Source organism: Crocodylus siamensis, chromosome 4, assembly GCF_052110815.1.
Source record: "Crocodylus siamensis isolate JL-2025a chromosome 4, ASM5211081v1, whole genome shotgun sequence".
NCBI lineage: Eukaryota > Metazoa > Chordata > Crocodylia > Crocodylidae > Crocodylus > Crocodylus siamensis.
The window spans coordinates 99,913,368-99,933,672 of record NC_143398.1 but is presented as its reverse complement, the minus strand read 5'-3'; the positions used below and the strand labels follow the sequence as shown (position 1 = coordinate 99,933,672).

The window sequence follows — 20,305 nt, the reverse complement described above, 5'->3', positions numbered from 1 at the left end:
CCCCTCTCCATGCATCCGCAGATAAGAGAAAAACTCCACGTCTAGAATATAATTATTGTTGGCAGTGAAGGTGTTGATGTAGAGAAGAGGACAGCTTTCTTCTCTTAACTACTTTCACTAACCCTGCACATCCCAACAAAGGAAAACAAAACCCTGTTTTGACTAGCAAAGTGAGCAAACAGAACTTAAAAGTTAAACAGTGAGATGGAGACAGAGAGAGGAAGATAAACACAGAGGCCAAGAGATGCACATGTACCACACTGCATACACACAGCAAAAGTGGCCTTACAAAGGCAGTGACAGAGAAACTAATCTCTGTATTACCCCAGCAAAGGAATATACACAAAGCATCTAGAAGTGCTGAATAATTTTCTGGTTGACATGTGGTATATATGCTTACTAGTTTGCCTTGTCTCTCAAGCAGGGGTATTAGTCACAGCTACAACAACAGGTATGGCACAAAGATATATATGCAAGTCTGGCCCATTTTCTGGCCTCATTCATATAGACATGTCAGGACTGAAAAAGTTACCAGCTTTGATAACAGCCCCAACAGTCACTGTCATACCTGTTGGAGGCAGAGACTGGACAAGAGACTCTGAAAAGCAGACCCAATACAGCAAATTGCATGTTTCCATTTAGATACATGACCGCTAGAGAAGAATAATCCTCCTCATATGCATGTCCTAAGTTTGTAGAAATATCATCAGCAGTTTGGCTAAATATAACCCTCTCACATTTCATTCATCTAAAGGGCCATTCTGCTAAGGCACTTTCAGCAATACAATGCTTTACTCCACTGATGTTAATGATTCCATATAGAGACCACATAGCTCCTCATGGTGAGTATGGGAGGTGGGATCTGGGTTCTTACATACCCTACACAGTCATATAAGCTGGTGGGCTCTTCTACATCAGAGCAGAAGAATTTAAAACAGAACAAGGGGCACTCAGTGCATCTTAAGGCAAAGGACAACACATTTTAAAAGTCCTTAGGCAACTTAGGAGCCAAAATCCTATGAAAGACAATGAGAATGTGCTGTTAATTGCATTAGAACATTGTAGCTTAAGAGATCTCTAATACCTCACACCCTGAAGAAGTGAAAGGCATCTCACGACTCACCTAAGGCCATTACTGCAAGTCCCTACCTTGAGACCTACAATATTTCATATGTAATGTTTGTAACAGTACTGGCTAATGCCCGTCGTGGTTACAGCACAACTTTTCTGGAACTCTGAGAACCTGAAATTCAAGGGGTTCAAGAAGCACACATTTCAAACTGCGTGCCTTTTTGCTGAAAATCGTTTTCTATCGCTCAAATTTCTGAAAAATTCAGCAATCTCTCTCACAAAAGAACATGTGTTTGAGTGAGCATGAGCTTGTATTCACTTGACCATTTTCACATTTACAAGGGAAACCTTGTTATAATCTGTTGAGGGGGAAACATGCCACAAAATCTTTCATGTTCCTCATGGAATTGGACTGTTTTTGAAAATTCAAGCCAGGTGAAACAGCTCATTTCCCAAGGTTATCTCATTTCAGGTTTCACACTCCCCTACAATTATGCACATCCAGAAAGTTTCCAGTAATCTTTGTCAAACACTCCCCTGCTTTCAGGATGCTCATTTTACAAATCAAAATATAACACACATGGGAAAAAAATATTGTTTGTCCCCCAAAAAAGCCATTGATGTGTCTAGCTCTTGTTTTATAGCTACCACAAAACTTTCTGATTACACTTCCAGGGAATCAAAGGCATTTCTGAAATGCATGCCTGTGCCAGCTTACATTGATAAAGCTGCTAGTGAGGCCAAACCCCAACTCAGATGCCAACTTGAGATTGTAGATTAAGTTAACTGCTATACCAGTTTGAGTAGTTTAAGAAAAACTTGTATAGATTATTTTAGTTGGTTGCTGTAACTTTTCTGGGGCTGCTGGGTTGTACAAGGCAGTATTCACTATGAGTAAAGCAAAGCAGAATCAGGCCCAGAATAGCTACAGCAGAGACACTGGCCAGAGCCAATTTATCCCACACTGTCCTGCCAGCCTGCTTCATTTTCATAAAAGCATTGGCATATTTCTTTTCTTTTCTTTTAGACCTCTAAAAATATGCCTATTTCTTCTATCACTAAGCCCCTAGACACAGACACAAACAGAATAATAAAAAACAAGTTGATATTTGTCAACTAAAAATCAAACCAATAGCACCAATACATCACATCACCACCTTCCCCAGCAAGATCCAGTGTAAACATAGATGCTTTCCACCTGAGCCCAAAGATTAACACATGCATGCTTTGTTGGAACAACATTGGAAGCCATTTACAAAGAAAAGGCCCTTGCATTGAAAATACCTTCCTTAACAGCCCTTGGCATTCAAAACTAGGGATTGTGAATGAGGCTGTGTAGCTACCGGAGAGCAGCCTTGAGGATATATAACCCAGCACCACTCTCATCTTCTCTATCTTGGTTGTGCTCTTTGGTATGCACTCAGGGCTACTCTAAAGTGGATACACTGACTCAACTCTGTCATTTTAGCTAAGTACAGACAGTCAAAGAGCCCGAGGCTAAATCAATTCAGTCTTTGCAGGTTAGTCTAAGCTGCAGAGAAAAAACTGAGAAACAACTGGACACGCATCTTCTTACATTCAAGTAAATATGGTAATATTTTTGATTCAGGAAATACAGCCACATGCCTGCAGTGGCTTAGGCCAGAAGCCTGGGGGGCACAACAATACCACCACTCTCTGGAATATAGCCAGCATGGGCTGTGTATTCACTACCTCTTCCTGCTGCCCCCAAGGTCTCTGGGATTTGCAGTCCAGAATCACAGAAGTAGGACTCTGCAGGGTTGTTCTTCGCTTCCTCTTTCTACTTCCAGGTCCCTCTGGGATTTGTAGTCCATAGTCACAGCCAGCAGTAATGTTCAGTAAGTTTCAGGGCAGGGCAGTGCCAGAGAACTGGGGGTTTAACCAGAGGAAGGGGGGTTTCCCCCCCACCCAAGATCCCAGCCGTGGTTTGCCTGAGGAAGGGGCAGTCCCTGCCTCCCCATTCCTCACAACCCTTCTCTGTTGGAGCAGACAGCACAGCCCAGCCTAGGGCTGGAAACCATGCTGGGATGCTCAGGGACTCTGATTCAACTTGAACCAGGAAGGGGTCTGGGACAGAAGTTTCATAAACTGGTTTGAGCCAAATCAGTTAAGTCTGATAATGCATGCAACCAGATGCATCTTAAACCAGTTTGAACCATTTTGAAACTGGCTTATGTACACCGAACCTTTGTTCTGTTAAAAGTTTAAACCAGGTTCTGATTATTTAAACCAGTTTATGTGCAACTTCTGTTCCCAGCCTTAGTGTATGCTGAGCAGGAGCACGAGGCAGAGGATACTTCTTAGCAGCAATCCAAGTTGCAAACATACCCTAAGAGAACCTCATTTACAGAGTGCTAACATCCTCCAGACAAGATTCTGCACAGGTTTAAAGAACAGCAAGTAATACTTGGAATCACTACACCAATTTCAAATGTAAACAAATGTGCTTGGTCTCCAGCATTATGTTAGACTCCATGAATAGGATCCAGAAACACCCCCAGACTGAAAACTGGACTGACAACCCATCTTAATCCACAAATGCAGAGATTATCTTTGGCATCTCAAGACACTTCCACAGATCAACCAGCACTGAAGTCAGTGGGAGCTTCTGGGTATACAGTGCTTTCAAAACTCAGGCAACGTTAGCCAGTGCCTAAATACAGATTCAGAAGCCAGGTTTAGGTCCCTATTTTAATAAATCTTGGCCTTGAGAAATATTTTATCCTTGGTATCAGTGATGAGACCAACCAACAAAAACAGTGCAAATTGCAAAGGCTTGCCTCTGTAACAGAGCCACCTTTTTATTAGGAAATGGATTGAAGCCACCAAGCCCAGTCACTGGAAACAGTTTCCAGTTGTTACTGATCTATGCTGTATTTCACCCAAAGAAGAAAGACACAGAAAACTTAGCCTGGGGTGAAACCCTCTTTGTACAAGCATGATTTCTCTGTTTAGCATTTTGAGGCACTTGCACAATACCATATGTACTCAAATATAAGGCAAGGTTTTCTACCCCAATCAGCATGGGAAAAATGCTCCTTGTGTACAAGGAAACCTCATTAAATACATGGTCTATCATTAAATAACTGCTGCTAAAAGCAGCATGTACTCAGTAATGGAAACCAACTATGAAGTTGATTAAATGCAGCTAACACTGAGCATGACTATAAAACATGTGGTCCATATTGGACAAACATACTGATGGGAACCTACCACAAGGATAAGGGTATTTTTGCAATGTTGTTAATATTATATTATATCATAAAAATATATAATAATTATATAATAAAATATAATATAATAATTATACTCCTACTGACCTGCTTTGTGACTGCTGTGGTTCACTTGAGAGTCCAAAACACACCTTTACAGTTAAAGCACTTTTATTTCCATTAGAAAAACTGCACTGCGCATCTATGCACCAGCATTCCTGCATGCCCATCACCTTTAACCATCACAGTTATGCACCTCAGTGCCCTCCCAGAAGAGATATGCTAGGGCCCACTGCACTCAGTCTCCCTCAGCATCAACTTTTCCAAGTCATGGTCAGCCACTACACTGCATACATTTTGACTTCCTCTTCACTCCCACAGATGAGCCGTGCCTTTCTTTCCCATTTCCAGTGATTCCTGTTTTTTCACCAGCCTTGAATGTCTAGTAAACATCACCAAATAGGGCCTCAAACAGTTCACCCAGAATCCCTCTGCCATCTCCTCTCAGCCTGTCGCATATAATTATTGTGACTCTGTCCTTCATGAGGTGCAGTCAGACTAGGTTGCCCTGCATCTCATTTTTGGAGTATTCCAGGACTTTTGCCAAGTACACCCAGTACCAGTCATGACTGGGTGGACTAATTCTCATGGATCCTTTATAGGGGTATGTGGAGTACACAGACATACTGAGCAGTGTTGAGCTACAGGATCACTGTACCAGGTGGAGGAAACATCCTAAGGTTGCCGTGCTCTCCCCTAGCACCCCCTACAGTGCCAAGTTTGTGTTAACGCATCCTCGTTCTCACCCGCCACGTCTTGAACTTCTGAACGTAAAAGGGAGGTTGCCTCTCGGCTTCCTGGTCATGGTTCCTATTACCCCAACCCTTGTTTATACAAACGGGGTTCCAAACACCCCGGACGTTGATGGACCGGATGTTGTTTGGTCTGTCTCACGCTCTGTGCCCTCTCTGGTGCTCAGGCTCTCCGCAGCCTTTGTCTCTCAGTCACGCCCCACAGGCGCTCTGGCTTTCCACAGCCGTGTCTTGGAATCGTGCCCCACAGGCACTATGGCTTCCGCAGCCTTTTCTGTGCTGTCCCCTTTGCTCTGGGGTTACCGCAGCCTTGGGGCTCAGGTGGCCGTAGCCGTGCCTGGCCCCAGCTCTCCTCCTCGGGGTCTCGAACCCCTCCCTGCAGGTAGGCTCAGGTGGCCGTAGCCATGCCTGGCCCCTTTGCTCCAAGGCTGGGTCTGTGCACCCCAAATGCTGTGCCTTCTCTGGCACCTTTCTTGCTGTCCCTCTCTCTGGGGCTGGGGTTCCCACACCACCATGGGTCCCCTATGAGGTCTCCTTCATCCCCTTATAGCCTCTCCCGGTCCTCCAGTTTAAACAACAAACACAAAACACAAGCCTCCACACTATAATATAAATCCAGGCCTCATGGCTAAAACATCTTCTGAGCCACCTCACAAGTGCTCCATCTCTCCCTCATATCACCAGCTGTACCCACCTTCAAAAGTCTCCCTTCTTCCACTCAGGGCAGAGCTCCTTCTCCTTTTGTCGCAGGCAGGGGCCTCCTTGCCTGGCCTCAGCCTGGGAGTTATATAGGAGCCAGGCCTGCCCCTTCCGGTCAGCTGACTCAACAGGTGTGAGCCCCTAGCTCCTCCTGTTGCCCTGCCAACCGGCACCTGGGTTACCATTCCTACTCTTCAAGTAGCAGGCCCCTTAGTGCTCTGCTACAGTCACCATAGCTTGAAATTCTGTTGACTCTGCTAGGGCCCAGCCCAATAAACTGGTAAATCATAAGCCTTTTGGCTTTGGACTAATATGTATATTTTTAATTTATTTATTTATATAGATAAAAGTGCTACTTAAAAGTACATTTATAGAGTCCCTGTACTAAAACATACAGCAGTTTCAAAAAAGCTAATAGGCATCAATTCTAGATGAATTAAATTACTACAGGCATGTGTTTCAAAGTCAGTATTTTCAAATTTGCCCCTTACTTCCATGTGCTCAGGGAAAGCAGGGTCTGGTAGTAAAGGGAGGAAGGGGCTGCAGCGGAAGAGGTAGAAGTTTTGGGGGGCGGAGGACAAGGGGAAGAGGGCTAACTGACCCCTCCCCAGATTTATTTTCCCTGCTGTAGCAATGGAAGAGGGATAAATGCAAGGCAAATCTCCAATAATTAATTAGATTCAATGCCTGGAAAATTATAACAAGTTTATCATTTTTCCATATATAAAATCTAATTATTGGGGGGTTGTCTTATATTCAGGGTCATCTTACATTCAAGTAAATATGGTACTATATAGGGCTGTGCAAAGCTTCAGTCCCTGATTCAGTTTGGTGGAGATTTGGCCTGATTTGGTGGCCGAATCTCTGAATCCAAATCGAATCAGGAGATCCTTTAATTTCTCTGAAGTGAATTGGAACCCTCCAAATTGAGTCGGAAAGATTTGGAGATTCAGACATAGACGTTTTTAAATGTTTTTTCAACATACCTCAGGTTACCAGGTGGCTTGTGAATGCTGCAATGCTGGGGTGGATGGGCTGTCCCACAGGAGCATGGGGGGCTCCCCAGCACACTCAGCAGCAGACCCAGAAGTTGACCAGAAGCATTTCTGGTCCACTTCTGGGGCTGCCAGGAAGAGCATGGGTGGGGTGGAGGGGGCATTCCCCCTGACTCGGCAACTGGTGCCTCCTGGGTCTGGGGGGCACCTGGGGTCCCCCTGTGGCCAACTGCCGAGCCAGGGGGGTGCCCCTAGTGCACTCCCTGGTGGACCTGGAAGTGGACCAGAAACAGTTCTGGTCCACTTCTGGGATTGCTGCCAAGCATGTGGGGGTCCTCCCCCATGGGTCGCTCCATCCATCCCAACATTGCAAGATTCACAAGTCGTGCCTAGTACCTTGAGGTATGTAGAAAAAAACATTTAAAGTTGTGTTTATGGCCAAATTGCTGATTCTACAAGTCAGTATTGAATCTTCGGATTCAAATTTGGCCAGATCAAATCAGGGACAGTAATCCAAATTAATTAATTAAATCACTGTCCCCAGTTCAGGCCGAATCTGAATTGAATACAGCTCATTTTGCACACCCCTAGTAATATAAGGATTTTTCTAGAGTTGCATTGGCAACTCAGGTGAGGATACTGGGGAGTTCCCTCTCCCTATCACCTTCTTACACAGCTGGTATAAGCTGAAGTCTGTAGTCCTAAAGCTCCTTGCCTTGAAGCCACAGCTTCAATTCTGGAGAGTACCTTCACTCAAGAAGGGCTCCTCTCTCACTAGTTCGAGCTTGGGGAAACAAAGTGATCAGAAGAGCCAGCCGAAATAGAAACAGGAGGAATTAAAGATAATCAAGTAGCCACAGGAATCTGCAAATGCTAATGAATGAATCAGCTGTTTTTATAGTGTAGGCCCTCGCATGTACAGACCGGCAGTTTGGTGCTTCGTACACAGAAATCACCAAAGAGCAAGGGTTTCCAGCTCATAGGAAATTCTGTTTTTGTTTTTCATTTTAGTTTTGGTGTGCATCAAACCCAAACCATTTTTTTCTTTTTAAAATGTCCCACAAACTGGAAGCTCCTAAGACCCTGCAGTTCCTTTGTAAAACTGACCTTCTTGTCAGTTTCAGTGTAGGTAGAATGTCATTTTCACTGAACAGCTAGAGGAGGTTCCCATGGCAGATGCACCAAGTAACTCTGATCTGCAGCCAGGGACCCCAGAGCTTCCAGAATCCCTGATACTCCATGGATTCCACTAGAACCCTGCCTTGAAGCTGGAAAAAGTTTGCTGAATCCAATGTATTTCCAGTTAAACTTGCCAGGCTCAACAAAACTTTGTTTCAGCATAAAATTAATGAACTACCCTACTTGCATGTCATTCCATGCTCTCCTTTCCCTCCTCCACTTTTCTCTAACATACTTCACTTAAAAAGTTTCCTCTATCTTCTCTTTTTCCCCCGAAAATTAAGTTTCCATAAATTGAAAACAGCTACGAAAACAAAACCCGGTGGCACAAAAGCTGCCCTCAGCCTTTTGGATAGGGTGGGAGAAATCTAATAAATAAATACAAATTATGCCTGCAAATCCAAAGATCTTTGGGGCAGATACTCTCTTTTGTTTCTAATCTTGGCTGGAGTACCCAGTGCTACTGCAATACAAATTATGGACACAGAATCACATTCTCTCTTAGAAATGACCATCCAAAGACTTGCTAGAACCAAATAAGCAATTGGTTCTGTGAAGTTCAAATAAACTTTGTTGCCAGTCCAAAAACCCAGCAGTATTGGTATGAGCTGCTATGAAAGAGATCCAGATTTTAAGATGAAGTTCTTGTTTCTTATGCATCCAGTCAACAGATTCAAGGAAAGCTGAAGAAGCATTGTAAGCATTGCAAAAAAGAGGAGGATGAAGCCAACATTAGGCCCAGAAGGCTGGTAAAGTAGAAATGCTGGTAGGCTCTCAAAGAACTCCCAGTATAGATCTGAGTCTACCAGTGATGTTTATAACCTGAATAAAAGAGCTTGTATTAGATAAACAAACTGTCCACATCCAGATGTATGCAGCTGTGCGGTATGTGGTGACACAGATGTTTGTGGTGCCACATACTGCACGCTCAGTTGTTCTCTGTGCTGCAAGGGAGCAGCACGGAGGGGTTTTTTTGACCCCTGGATATCCAGGGGTCAAACAAATCCATGGAGAAAAAAGGTGGAGCAGTGCAAGTATGGGCAGCATGTGCCACCCAAAAGCAGAGCTGGGCTGCCCAGATCCACACCACAGCTGCCAGCCAGGCTCCACACAGCAGCCCTGGGAGACTCTCAGGACCCCAGATAAGGTTGCTAGGGCCAGCCCAGTGTTGGCCCCAGCCTCCCCTACCACTCCTGGGGCTACTTGCTGCACTCCAGAGCATGCATGACGTAGGCATTCACTGAGGACAAGATGCACTGCTGCTAGTTGTCCCTGGCAAACCAAACGTCCATGCACGTGTGGACACAGCCACTGGAGGCTGATCTGGGGGCTTCCTCAGCCCCAGATTTCTCCTTTCCAGCATTAATGAGACTGTGGCAGGACCAGGCCCCATGGGCAGCTGTGACACCCCCTGGTGACTGTATGGATCCTGTCAGGCTTGAGCTCTAAGATATCCTTCCCTTCATTACTCTCCTGCCATGCCTTGTTCTTAATAAATATCAGGGAAGGAAGGCTGCCCACAGGCCTTAGAGTGAGCCTTAGTCCATTAGAATCTCCAGCTGGTCCTTCCCAGGCACCCCTAATCTCCACTCAGTACTTGAGATAAATGGGCCCCCTCAGCCTGTTTAAGCCCCTCCAGGGCTCTGTAACCTTAAAGGCCAATTGTGTAGTTCTGTCCACCCCAACATCGCACCTCAAGCCTTGCAGGTGTTATCGCTCCTGATGTTTCTTTCACACTCAGTCCCTCCCTAGGCTTTTCAACCTTCTGTTCCATACTCAGTCCCTCCCTGGGATCTTGGACCCCCTGGTCTGTCACTCAGCCCTCTGGGTCACTCAGACTCCTCTGGGCTCTCAGACCCCCTGGGTTGCTTAGCCCTCTCTCTGGGCTTATAGACCCTCTGGTCCCCCTCTCAGTGTTTCTCTTTGCTCATGGACCTTCGGGCCCCACTCCCAGGTTCTCTTTGGGCTCCTGGACCCTCAGTCAATCTGGGCTCAAAGACCCTCTGATCCCACCCTCTGGGCTCATGGACCCTCTGGTCCTCTCTGCTCAGCCCTCTGGGCTGGTGGACTCTCTGTTCCCATGATCAGTCACTCTCTGGTTCCTGGACCTCCTGGTTCCACCCTCAGCCTGGGCTCCTCATTCCCTGCTAGGCCTCCCCCCCACTCTGAGTTCCTGCACTCCTTGCTGGGCCCTGTTTCATATTCAGCCCCTCTATGGGCTACTGGCTCACTGAGTGCCTTGAGCTTGCCTCCAGCAGGGCTCAAGGCATGTAACTCAAACAAGAGTACCAACAGAAAATAGAAGACACTGGCCGGCATAAAACCCTTTTCTTTCTGCCTCGGGGAACATTGCCTTGCTCCCAGGCCTGCAGAGTTGCTTAACTTACTTCCTTGGTCATTTAGAAGCCTTGCTGCAAAGAGCTCCCTTCCTTGTGGCTCTCAGGGCAAGATTCCCTGATTATCTCAGGCTCTGGGCTTATATGGCTCAAGCCCAGCCCTCCTCCAATCCAGTGAGTCTCCAGTCATCCCCCTTTGCCACCTCAAAGCTGCTTCTCATCCAGCTTTCCCTCTTAAAATGACATGTGCACTAAGCATCCTGCCAGGGAAATAAATCTGGGTCAGCACTTACCACCCAGGGCTTGCTGCAGAAGTTGTAAATGGAGTATAAGGAGTTGACACTATGAACTCCACCATACTGAAAGCCAATGATGAGGTTGCGGAAGTCTTCTCCAAGGGCCATGCTGTAAGCGTGTTGTCGAATCAGAACAAAGTCAGGCTTGAAAGATCTACAAGACATAATTAGAATAAATTTTTTAAATAATCATCAACATTCCTCCCCTGCCTTTTCCCCCCAATCCTTCCCTTTTGCTTTCCTTCATATACATTGCACTTCTCAAGCCTGCAGTACTGTCTCAGTTATATTACAAAAAAAGTAAAATGAAATAAAATTAAATTAAATAAAAACCCCTCCCTGCACACACACAATCCAACCCCCAATAAACCCAGTGTTTAAAAATAAAAAATCCTATGTAGCCTCAAGCATAGGAACTTAGAAACACTCTAAATGGATTTGCTAGTTTCCATTCCAGTCTGGCATGCATAGGAACAACTAACAACTGCTGCTAACCATCATATATTCTCTGGAAGGGGAATTCTCCCCAGTTTGGGGGGTTTTTTGGGTCACAACTGGCGACACCAGTGGCAATGTGCTAAGCAGATAAAGAAGCAAAAGATGATTTGTTAATGGTGGAATGGAATAGCAGAAAGGAAGCAAAATGGATCAATAGATCATTCAGGATTTCAAGTGATGTGACACACATCCATATATTAAACACATTCACTTTGAATCAATTTACCGTGTAGAGACCAGACCACGTATTGGACACTTCCATGTATAAAAAAGCAAGTAGGAACAGACATTACAAAGCAGTTAACCAAATTAATAGTGTCCTCCAGCCAGTGGTAGGAATTCAGCATATTATCAGAGCTAAGATTTGTACTGGGGTCCTTACAATTTTAAGGGAGAAGTGATAACCGAGTCAGAGAGGAGATGTCTTTTCTGGTTGAACTGATAGATGAGCTTTGGTAAGAATCTACTGGTAAGCAACACTTTGTATATTGTATCTTAGGATCAATTCAAAGTATCTGGAAACAGCAGTTGGAAAGCTTACCCAAAACAATGCTCAGTAAGCAGTTTGTTTCTGAAGGCACTAGAGCAGCGATTCTCAACCAGGTGTTGTGACACCCTGGGGTGCTTTGAGATCCTTACAAGGGTGGTGGAGGATGCCATACAATGTTAGCACTGTTGGGTGTGCAAATATGACTCAAATTAAACTTAGAGATTTCAACTAGGAATCAATAGTGCTGAAAACATTCTGACCTGCTGTGATCTTTTTGAGTTCTCTGCAACAGAAAAATTATTCTATTATTTTTCTGTACTCAAAACACAAGAAGTGAAAGAGATGGCATGTTTCAAGGAGTGTGTCAAGTCTAATGAGGTATGCCTTGATTCTAAAAAGGGTGAGAACTAATGCATTAGAGCAGTAATTTTCATCCATGGTGCCATGGAGTACCACCAGATCCTCTGACGGGTGCCAAGTGGTGTGAGGAGATGAACAGTAAAAGCCTCCAGGCTCAGGCCCCCCTGCAGGAAACTAAGCACTGTACTACATTGGCGACGCGCAGGGGGTGCACCCCTTGTGATTGGCAGTGCACTCCCTGAGAAAAGGGCTGCCAATGTTGCTGGGGGGCCTCAGGGGGCACATGACATTTATGCTGTAATTTATAAATTAGTTTTTGAAAGTGTGTACTACTCAATTCACAAAGTCATGGAGGAGTATTTTGGGTGCAATGAGGGGTGTCTTGCGTCAAGTAGATTGAGAACCACTGTACTAGAGGGACTCTCTGCAGACATGGGGAAAATTTATATTGTAATAAAAGGTAGCATCAAGGGCATTAGGAAAATTTCCAAATTACATGAAAGTTCTTAAGAGAAATAGGTTCCATATCCAGGTCCCATTACCTCACTGCCCTTGAACATTTTCCTTGCATGAGACTATAATTTCTATCCTTCGAATGTACAAACTGGAAATCTTTGGGGTTTATAGCTCCTATTTATATTTACGACACCCTGGCTGGGAACTCTGAGATGGTAACTCTGGGCCAGACTGAGGCAACACACACTGCAGTGAAAATCTGGAACTGCTTATTGTTTTAAGCTTTCCATTTTACTTGTTGGCCTTGGACACTTGCTATTAATCTAGATGTAGCAACAAGTATCCCCTCCTCTTGTTGTGATGCAGAGGCTTTAGAAACACTATGCAAACTTCGTAAACTCAGATGGGCTCCTTAATGCACTTGGCAGCAAAGGTGGCATTTTCCTCAATCAGTGAAATGTGTAATACATGTCCGGAGGGCAATGCTTGCTAATGTGCAGTTGATTTATGGACCTTCCCAATGTCAATGAGGCAAGGCAAGTGGTGACACCATGCTGAGAAACAGCAAGTGAATGCAAACCTGGAATTTTTAATTGCTTGACTTCTGCTAAGTCTTCCAGGTGGAAAGCAACCACCAGGCAGGGAAACATCCCCAGAAAGGAATCATTAACTTACTGGAACAAGGAACCCTTTGGGTTCAATGCTCCCACTGGGCTGCTAAATGTTCTAGGTTCTAAGCGATGACCTGCTCCTTTGCTTCCTTTCTGTGTGTCATTAAAACTAAAGATGACTGGTCTACCTAGGAACACAAAAGGATTAAGAAAATCCACACTCCACACTGTCTAATCTAATCTTGATTCTATCAGATGGAAGGTAGATCAAATGGTTTTCTTTGAGAGACTGAGGAAGTGAGAGATCACAGCATAAGAGATGGAAATAAGAAGGCAGAGTAAATGATGCAGTCCTATCTAAATTCTGCATAATAGATCAGCTCAGGTTCATTGTTCAGTAGTTCTCAAACTGAAGTACAAGGGACAGGAAAGCGTGTTCTGGTGAGCAGAGAGGAGGGTCAGACTCTACCCTACTGCACTGCCAGGCTACAGAGCCTCTTAGGCAGGAAAGGAGAGGCTGCCAAAGAAATAACTGCAACCCCAAAGTATCTTGAACAAAAGAAATAACTACAACCCCAGAATATCTTGAACAAAATAAGACACAGGAATGTGGGGCCTACAACCACCAGCGAGCAAGTACGTAAGATGAAGAGGAGTCTTCTCAAACTGCGTGCCTTTTTGGTGCAAATCACTTTCCATCCCTCAAAGTTCTGAAATCTTGAAAAATTCAGTGTAAAAGAGAAGCAGAAACTGGTCAGAAAGACCAGAAGCTAGATTAGAAAATGCAATAAAGATGAAAAAGGACACACAAAGAATCAACATGGGTGGGACTAGCAAGCGCATGACACCAAGGGCGAAAAGACATGAACAAGTATCTGTGCCCTATTGAACCAGGAAGGAAAGGGCTTGGCTCCTACACAGAAAATACTATTTTCCCAATGTACTTCCTCCTTTAAAGGAGAAAAATGCAGGAAAATGCAGGCTGCCCTTTGTAGACTGGCAGAGTTCCAGCCTGCAATGGGCTGCTTGGGGTTAGGGGGAGCAGGGGAGGGTGATCAGGGACAAAGGGCACTGCGTGCATGTGTGCAGACAGGCAAAGTGAGGTGCAGCAAGGGTGGTGGTATGGAGTTCTGCCATACTGGTACTGGGCAAACAGGGGGCACCTCAACTTGGTGACTATGGCAGTATGGCACTCCCTCCTGCACCTGGTCCTGCCCACTGGGCTGCGGAGACCCCGAAGAGGAGGGCAGCAGGGCAGGGAGCCCTAGGTCCACAGTGGGCAGCCCACATCCTCCCCCGCTCCCCTGCATTCCTGTCCCCATGGGGGAGGGGAGGGGACCTGGTCTCCATGGTCTGCTCTGGCTGCAGCAACTGCTGCCTCCCCTGGGCAGCAGCTGTGGCTTAAGTGCTACAGGGAGGGCAGGGGGCTGTGGGTTGGGAGTGAGGAGCACTAGCAGGGCCACAGGCTGTGGATGGGGTGTAAGGGGCACTGGTAGGGACAGGGGGCTGTGGGTGGGGAGTGAGGGGCCATGCTGAGGAAAAGTTTGGGAAGTACTGGCTTATAAGAAAACTTTTAAATATGCTAACCATGAACAGCATGTGCCCCCAGCAGCTGGGTGGGCATGGCTGCACTGGCGACAGCAGGAGCATGGAGGTGGCAAGCAGGGAGCTTCTGCAGATGTCGCTGGCACTGTTGGTGGTGGGGCAGGAGGGAGAGAGGGGGGTGATGAGTGCTGACCATGGGTCAGCGACCACCCGCAGGCACCGCTGGCAGTGGCAATCAGGGATTTCCCACAGATGCTGCCAGTGGTACCGGCTGCAGGGTAGCAGGCAGTAACACTGTTGGTGGCACTGCCACTGTTGGTGGCAGGGAGTACACTGCCACACACAGGGAGTATGTGTGCACCCCCTACACATTGCCCCTGGTGCTAACGCTCTCTCGGTACAATGCAAGGCACTTATTTTGGTTGGCACAGAATGAACCGTTTTTCAGTTTACTCCAACGTGCTTTAGTTCTATGCTTTAAATAGTAAGACCACATTTTAGAGACTAGCTTAAATTAAAACCCTGGATCCAAAATACCCATAACTTTTCCTTAAAGTAGGAAATCAAATCCAAATCCTTACTTCTTTGGCTATCTTTAGCAAAATCTGTATTTTAATATTTTTAATTGCAGCTCTTAGCTATCAGTGGGGATGCTAGAATTTGGGAAGTAAACTTCCAAAGGCCAATTCCAGAAATGGTTTTGGAGTTGGTGTTTTTGTTGGTGTTGTTGTTGTACCCATGGTTAAACATTGATGGAGCAGTAGCAATAGCTCTGCTAGCTGAAGATGCCTTACTGCTCTAGGAACCAGAAGAAAATCAGAGTTGAAAAGACCACCATTACAATTTCACTGCAGTAAGCAGGTTCTCCATTCACTGTGGACCAGAACACAGCAGAAGCTGACTGCAAATCCTCGTGGAAAATTTCATGCTTTAATGAGGCTTCCTATGTCTATAACCAGAACTAGGACATATCAATAGCTCTGGCTTGCTTCCTGGTCCTTCAGCTGCTCACTGAGAACTTCACAGAGCTTTGTGAGCATGAAAAAAAATAACATTCAATAACAGGTCATGCTGTCAGAATGCCTTTTAAGCTCTTTTCCACATCCCACTATGAGCAAGCCACTTGGTGACAGTCAAAATTATTTCTATATCCAAAAATTAAGTCTTTAGCTTCTTTCTTGTTGCTTTCTCATTACTTTTGGGACTTTGAAGAAGTTGCTCAAAAGAACAGCTGCCCATCTCTGACTTCTTCAGTACTCGCCCATCTGGTCATATGAGCAATGAGCTCTTGGGCCAAACTCTGCAAGAAGGATAGGCTCTCTTTCTTTGTACAATCATTTAAATTTCACAGGGGACTTTTCCTAGCCTCCTTTAACTTTTAAGATACTTGAATCAGTTTTCGAACCATCCTGTTTTGACTAAGGCTCTCCTCTAAATCCCCTTCTCAGTACTCAAACAAAAGATGGAAAATGTAAAATTAAGCAACAAGATATACCAGGCTGTGCATTGTTAGAAGATTAATTGAGCCTTCAGGCAATGTTCTGAGGCACAAGTCCAAAACATAAGTAAATTAAACTACCTGAGAAGTGCAAAAAAAACCCCTCCCTAAATAATGCAGTGCCTCAGGCCTCTTAGAATTAATATAAAATGGCATTTTTAAAAATAAAGAACATGTCCTGTTTATGAATTACCAGAGCATTAATGACACAGTCACAACATCATCAACAACCAATTGGAAAGCTTTGCTATTTTCAGTTTTACATTCATTATTACATCTTTCATAATGTTACACAATGTTAACAACCTTTTTGTTATATTAAAGTTTGGGGTAAAATGGAAAATATTCAAAGGAAGGGTCTCCTTTCAACCAAAATCACATTTTTTTTTAAACAGAAAAAGGCAAATACTGTCTCCCTTTACAAAAGAATCCTGGTGATGTCAACAGGACTATTTATGTGAGTAAAGTCACTGGGATTTGATCTCTGTGAAACATCTGGCTGTGTGAAGTAGGTAAGTAGGACTTAACCAAGTAAGTGAGGATGCTTTCTGCATAGAGGAACCCAGAAACAGCAGAAAGGGTGGCCCACTAGCAATGAAAGTGGGATAACAGCCACTGCGGGGATCACTACAGTCATCATAACTTAGAATAGGTAGGAGGCAGCCTCAAGGTGCTGTTCAGAAATAGATTTGGTTACACGTTCCCCAAACTGTACAGTAACAGTCTCCAAAATTTGGTGTCAAACATTCTGATTGTAACCTGAACAAATTTAGTCTGGAAATCAGTAATAAAGATCATGATCTTGTCACTACACCATTTTTAAAATATAGGCCATTTTCAAGGAGGGTTCCAGTGACTGACTAAGCACTGGTGAACTATGAGGTCTGAGTCTTTTAGAAGTGCCAAAGCTGTCCAACTGCCTGGGGACTGGGGAAAACATGCAATGTGGCCCACAGACTCAGGAGCTGCATGAGGGGTGGGCTGCCAATCCAGGGCCCCCCTTCCAGATTCCCCCTGTTGTGTGGGCAAGCCAGCACCCCTTTCTTCCCCACCATGCACACAGCAGACAGCCCAGTGGCACTGGCTTCCCCGCACGCCTCTTGCAGTACAGGCATCTTAAGTTCCCTCTACTGTGCATGCAGCGCCCCCTCCTAGCTGCGTATGCCACCCACTTGAAGTGTAGGCATGTTAGCTCCTTCCTTTGTTGCACAAGCAACCTGGCACCCTCCCACTCCATGTGAGCACCTCAGGCACTCCAGCTCCTTTCTGCTGCTTTGCCCTGTTCCCAGAGGTGGAGGCAGGAAGGAGCTTGGGGAGGGACCCGAAAAAACCCACTGTTGTGGCAGGAGCAATGGAAGGGAGGAATGGTGGCTTGGTGGGAGCCCGTGGGCCACATGCTAATTGTTTGGCAGCTGCATGCAGCCTGCCAATTGGGCAGCCCTGAGTTCGATGGATAGCAGACATCCATGGGGTTGTATATGCGCTACAGAGCAGACTTTTGCCCATCACTCCCATTATGCGTTTTCCCTTGAAGCAGACCCAGGCAGAAAGGATGTGATTGAAGATAGAAGCAAAACATGATCAACATGGGGGAAAAAATATAGCCATACCCTCATCAGATTTAACTTTAGCTGAGGCTTAATTCATTAGTGACAATTTAGAATCAGGCTGCACATTTTTTTTTTTAAATCAGGAGTTAACTTAAATGTGAATAGGCCAGGGAGAGGTTTAGTCTGAAATACTCCCTGCCCTGCTCTGCTAACAGCAATTTCTGCTTTCTGGCAGCTGCCTCCACTCCAAATGTTTTCCCAATAACTGTCAGCATCTTGCTCACACATCGGCTGGACGCCAGCTGCTGGGGAGGCAAAGAGGGACATTATTCATTTGGGAGATAACTAAACCCCGATGAAAGAAACAGTCCCTCCAAGCAGCTGTTTAACAGCAGCAACTGGAATGGATGCAACAACAACAACAAAAAAAACCCCAATCCCCTCTTTGTGCTACAGCTTAAAAAAATGGGGAACGGTGGAGGAAGATTAAGGTAAATCACCTCCCATGGGAATACTTTCTAAGGTTTAATAAGATACATCACACATGCTAAATGCTTCATGTGTAATGACAATGTTGCCAAATACTACCCTGAATTATACCTGGTGCTAACCCACTGACTTCACTGCAGATCACTTCAACTGCTCAACTGCAGATCACTTAAGTGAGGGCAGGGGTTTACTGGTAGTCCGCATTTGTTTTTTTTTGTTTAAATGCATATTTAACAACACCTCACACTGTCTGAAACACAGCACTATGCCACCTATGTAACATATCTGCCACACATGTTTTATGTGAAATACATTTACAACTACTAATGTAAGTTCTGTGTTAAATATATAGTGGGCATGTCTACACGTGATGCTACACTGCCATAGTGACATGCTACAGCGATGAAGGGCAATATAGCACCAGTGGGCACAAACCGTGATGCTGATGCTATATCACTGTAGCAATGAGATATCTTGCCATAGCACATTGCTATGGCATCATAGCTGCTAAAATAATTGTGCGCCATCATTTAGTACTTCCTAAAGCAAGTATTAAATGACGGCACAGGAAAACTCCACCAATGGGGAGGAGGGGGGCAGCACATCTACATGTGTTGCTATGAAGTGTATTGCTACGGTGCTGTAGCTGCAGCGTCACAGTTCCTGCCTGAAGATGCTACATCACCATAGCACATTGCTACGGTGATGTAGCGTCACACGTAGATGCACCTAGTATGTACTATACAGATGTATATACAGAGTACGGTACATTCTGTGAATCATGGAAAAACTATATGCTAAATATATGTCTCCATTTTGCTTTTAGGAGCTTACACTCTCAAAGTCAGTTTTTTTTATTGCCCTACACTCTTTGCTTCACAGGGATTTCCATAGTTTGACTGAAAAAAGAAAGAGTGGGTGGTTCCTAAAAGCTGTGCTGAACCTCATGAAATGATGAATAGGAACTGGCCAGAGCTCTCCTACAAACGATTCCGAGGTGAACTCGGAGCTCCACATTATAGAACTTACTGTGTCAACGCATAGGCTAGATCTCCCCTAATGTTCACATGTATTCCCCAGAAATCTTGCTTTGTAGAAAAAGTGCAAAGAATGCAGGGAGAACAGCTCTTAGCTGGTGAAAAAATTCCCATCACCTAGCAATGAGCAACTAATATACGACAAGAAAATACCAACTTCATAGGAAAGAAAACCACTCACCTCCTACAAGGGATAGCCCCTGCGTGACCTTCTGGGTAGACAGCCTTTGCGTGGCCATACTGCAGGGATTTTTAAAACATCCATTTGGGAGGATTTGGTTATCCCCAATTGGCTTTAAAATACTTGTATTTTGGAGTAAGGGTTCTCATACACTGGGAATATATTTGCCTTGTGGGATAAGGAGACTCTGAATAGCAGGAAAACACCTGCCTCTCCTATTGCCAGCAATCTCCTGGGGTTTGAGATAATATCATGACCCTCAGTGGGGGAAAAAAAGTGAGTTAGAGAGAACATATTTGGGGGATTTGGGATTGTGATGCAGTAGGCCCCAGCAATATTATTAGAACATGTGCTATCGAGTCAACAGAAAATTCAATGTTAATTAAAGGGATATGAATTAAGGGTGTGTGAAGCAGGCCCTATTTGATTCAGATTCAGCCCCAATTGGATCCAATTCATTGATCCAGATCACTGTCCCTGATTCAATTTGTCCAAATCTGAATCTGAAGATTCAATGGTGATTTGGAGAATCAGCAATTCAGACATAGGCGCAACTTTAAATGTTTTTTCTACATACTTTGAGGTAGCAGGCATGGCTTGTGAATGCTGTGGTGCTGGGGCACATGGAGTATCTCACAGGAGTGTGGGGGGCCCTCCACATGCTCAGTGCTGAATCTGGAAGTGGACCAGAGGTACTTGCAGTCCACTTCCGGGTCTGCTGTGGAGTGCCCTGGGTCCCACCCCCCGCACCTCCCAAACTCAGTGATCAGCCACAGGGGACCCTGGGTGTCCCCCCAGACCAAGAGGTACCAGTTGCTGAGCTGGGGGGGGGGGCGGACACCAGCATGCTCCCTGGCAGACCTAGAAATGGACCGAAAGTACTTCTGACTCATTTCTGGGTCTGCTGCAGAGCACACTGGGGAGCTCCCCAGACTTCTGTGGGATGCTCCATGTGCCCCAGCATCACAA

The 20,305-nt window shown here is 45.2% G+C and overlaps 1 protein-coding gene across 1 annotated transcript in view; it reads right to left on the bottom strand.

Moving 5' to 3' along the window:
* SYN3 (synapsin III) overlaps nucleotides 1-20,305 on the bottom strand; it is a 308,303-nt gene that overhangs the window by 201,761 nt on the left and 86,237 nt on the right. The window contains exon 5 of the mRNA XM_090041085.1: nucleotides 10,619-10,775. Within this exon, the coding sequence (XP_089897211.1) occupies nucleotides 10,619-10,775 (157 nt within the window). The remainder of the gene's footprint in view (nucleotides 1-10,618; nucleotides 10,776-20,305) is intronic.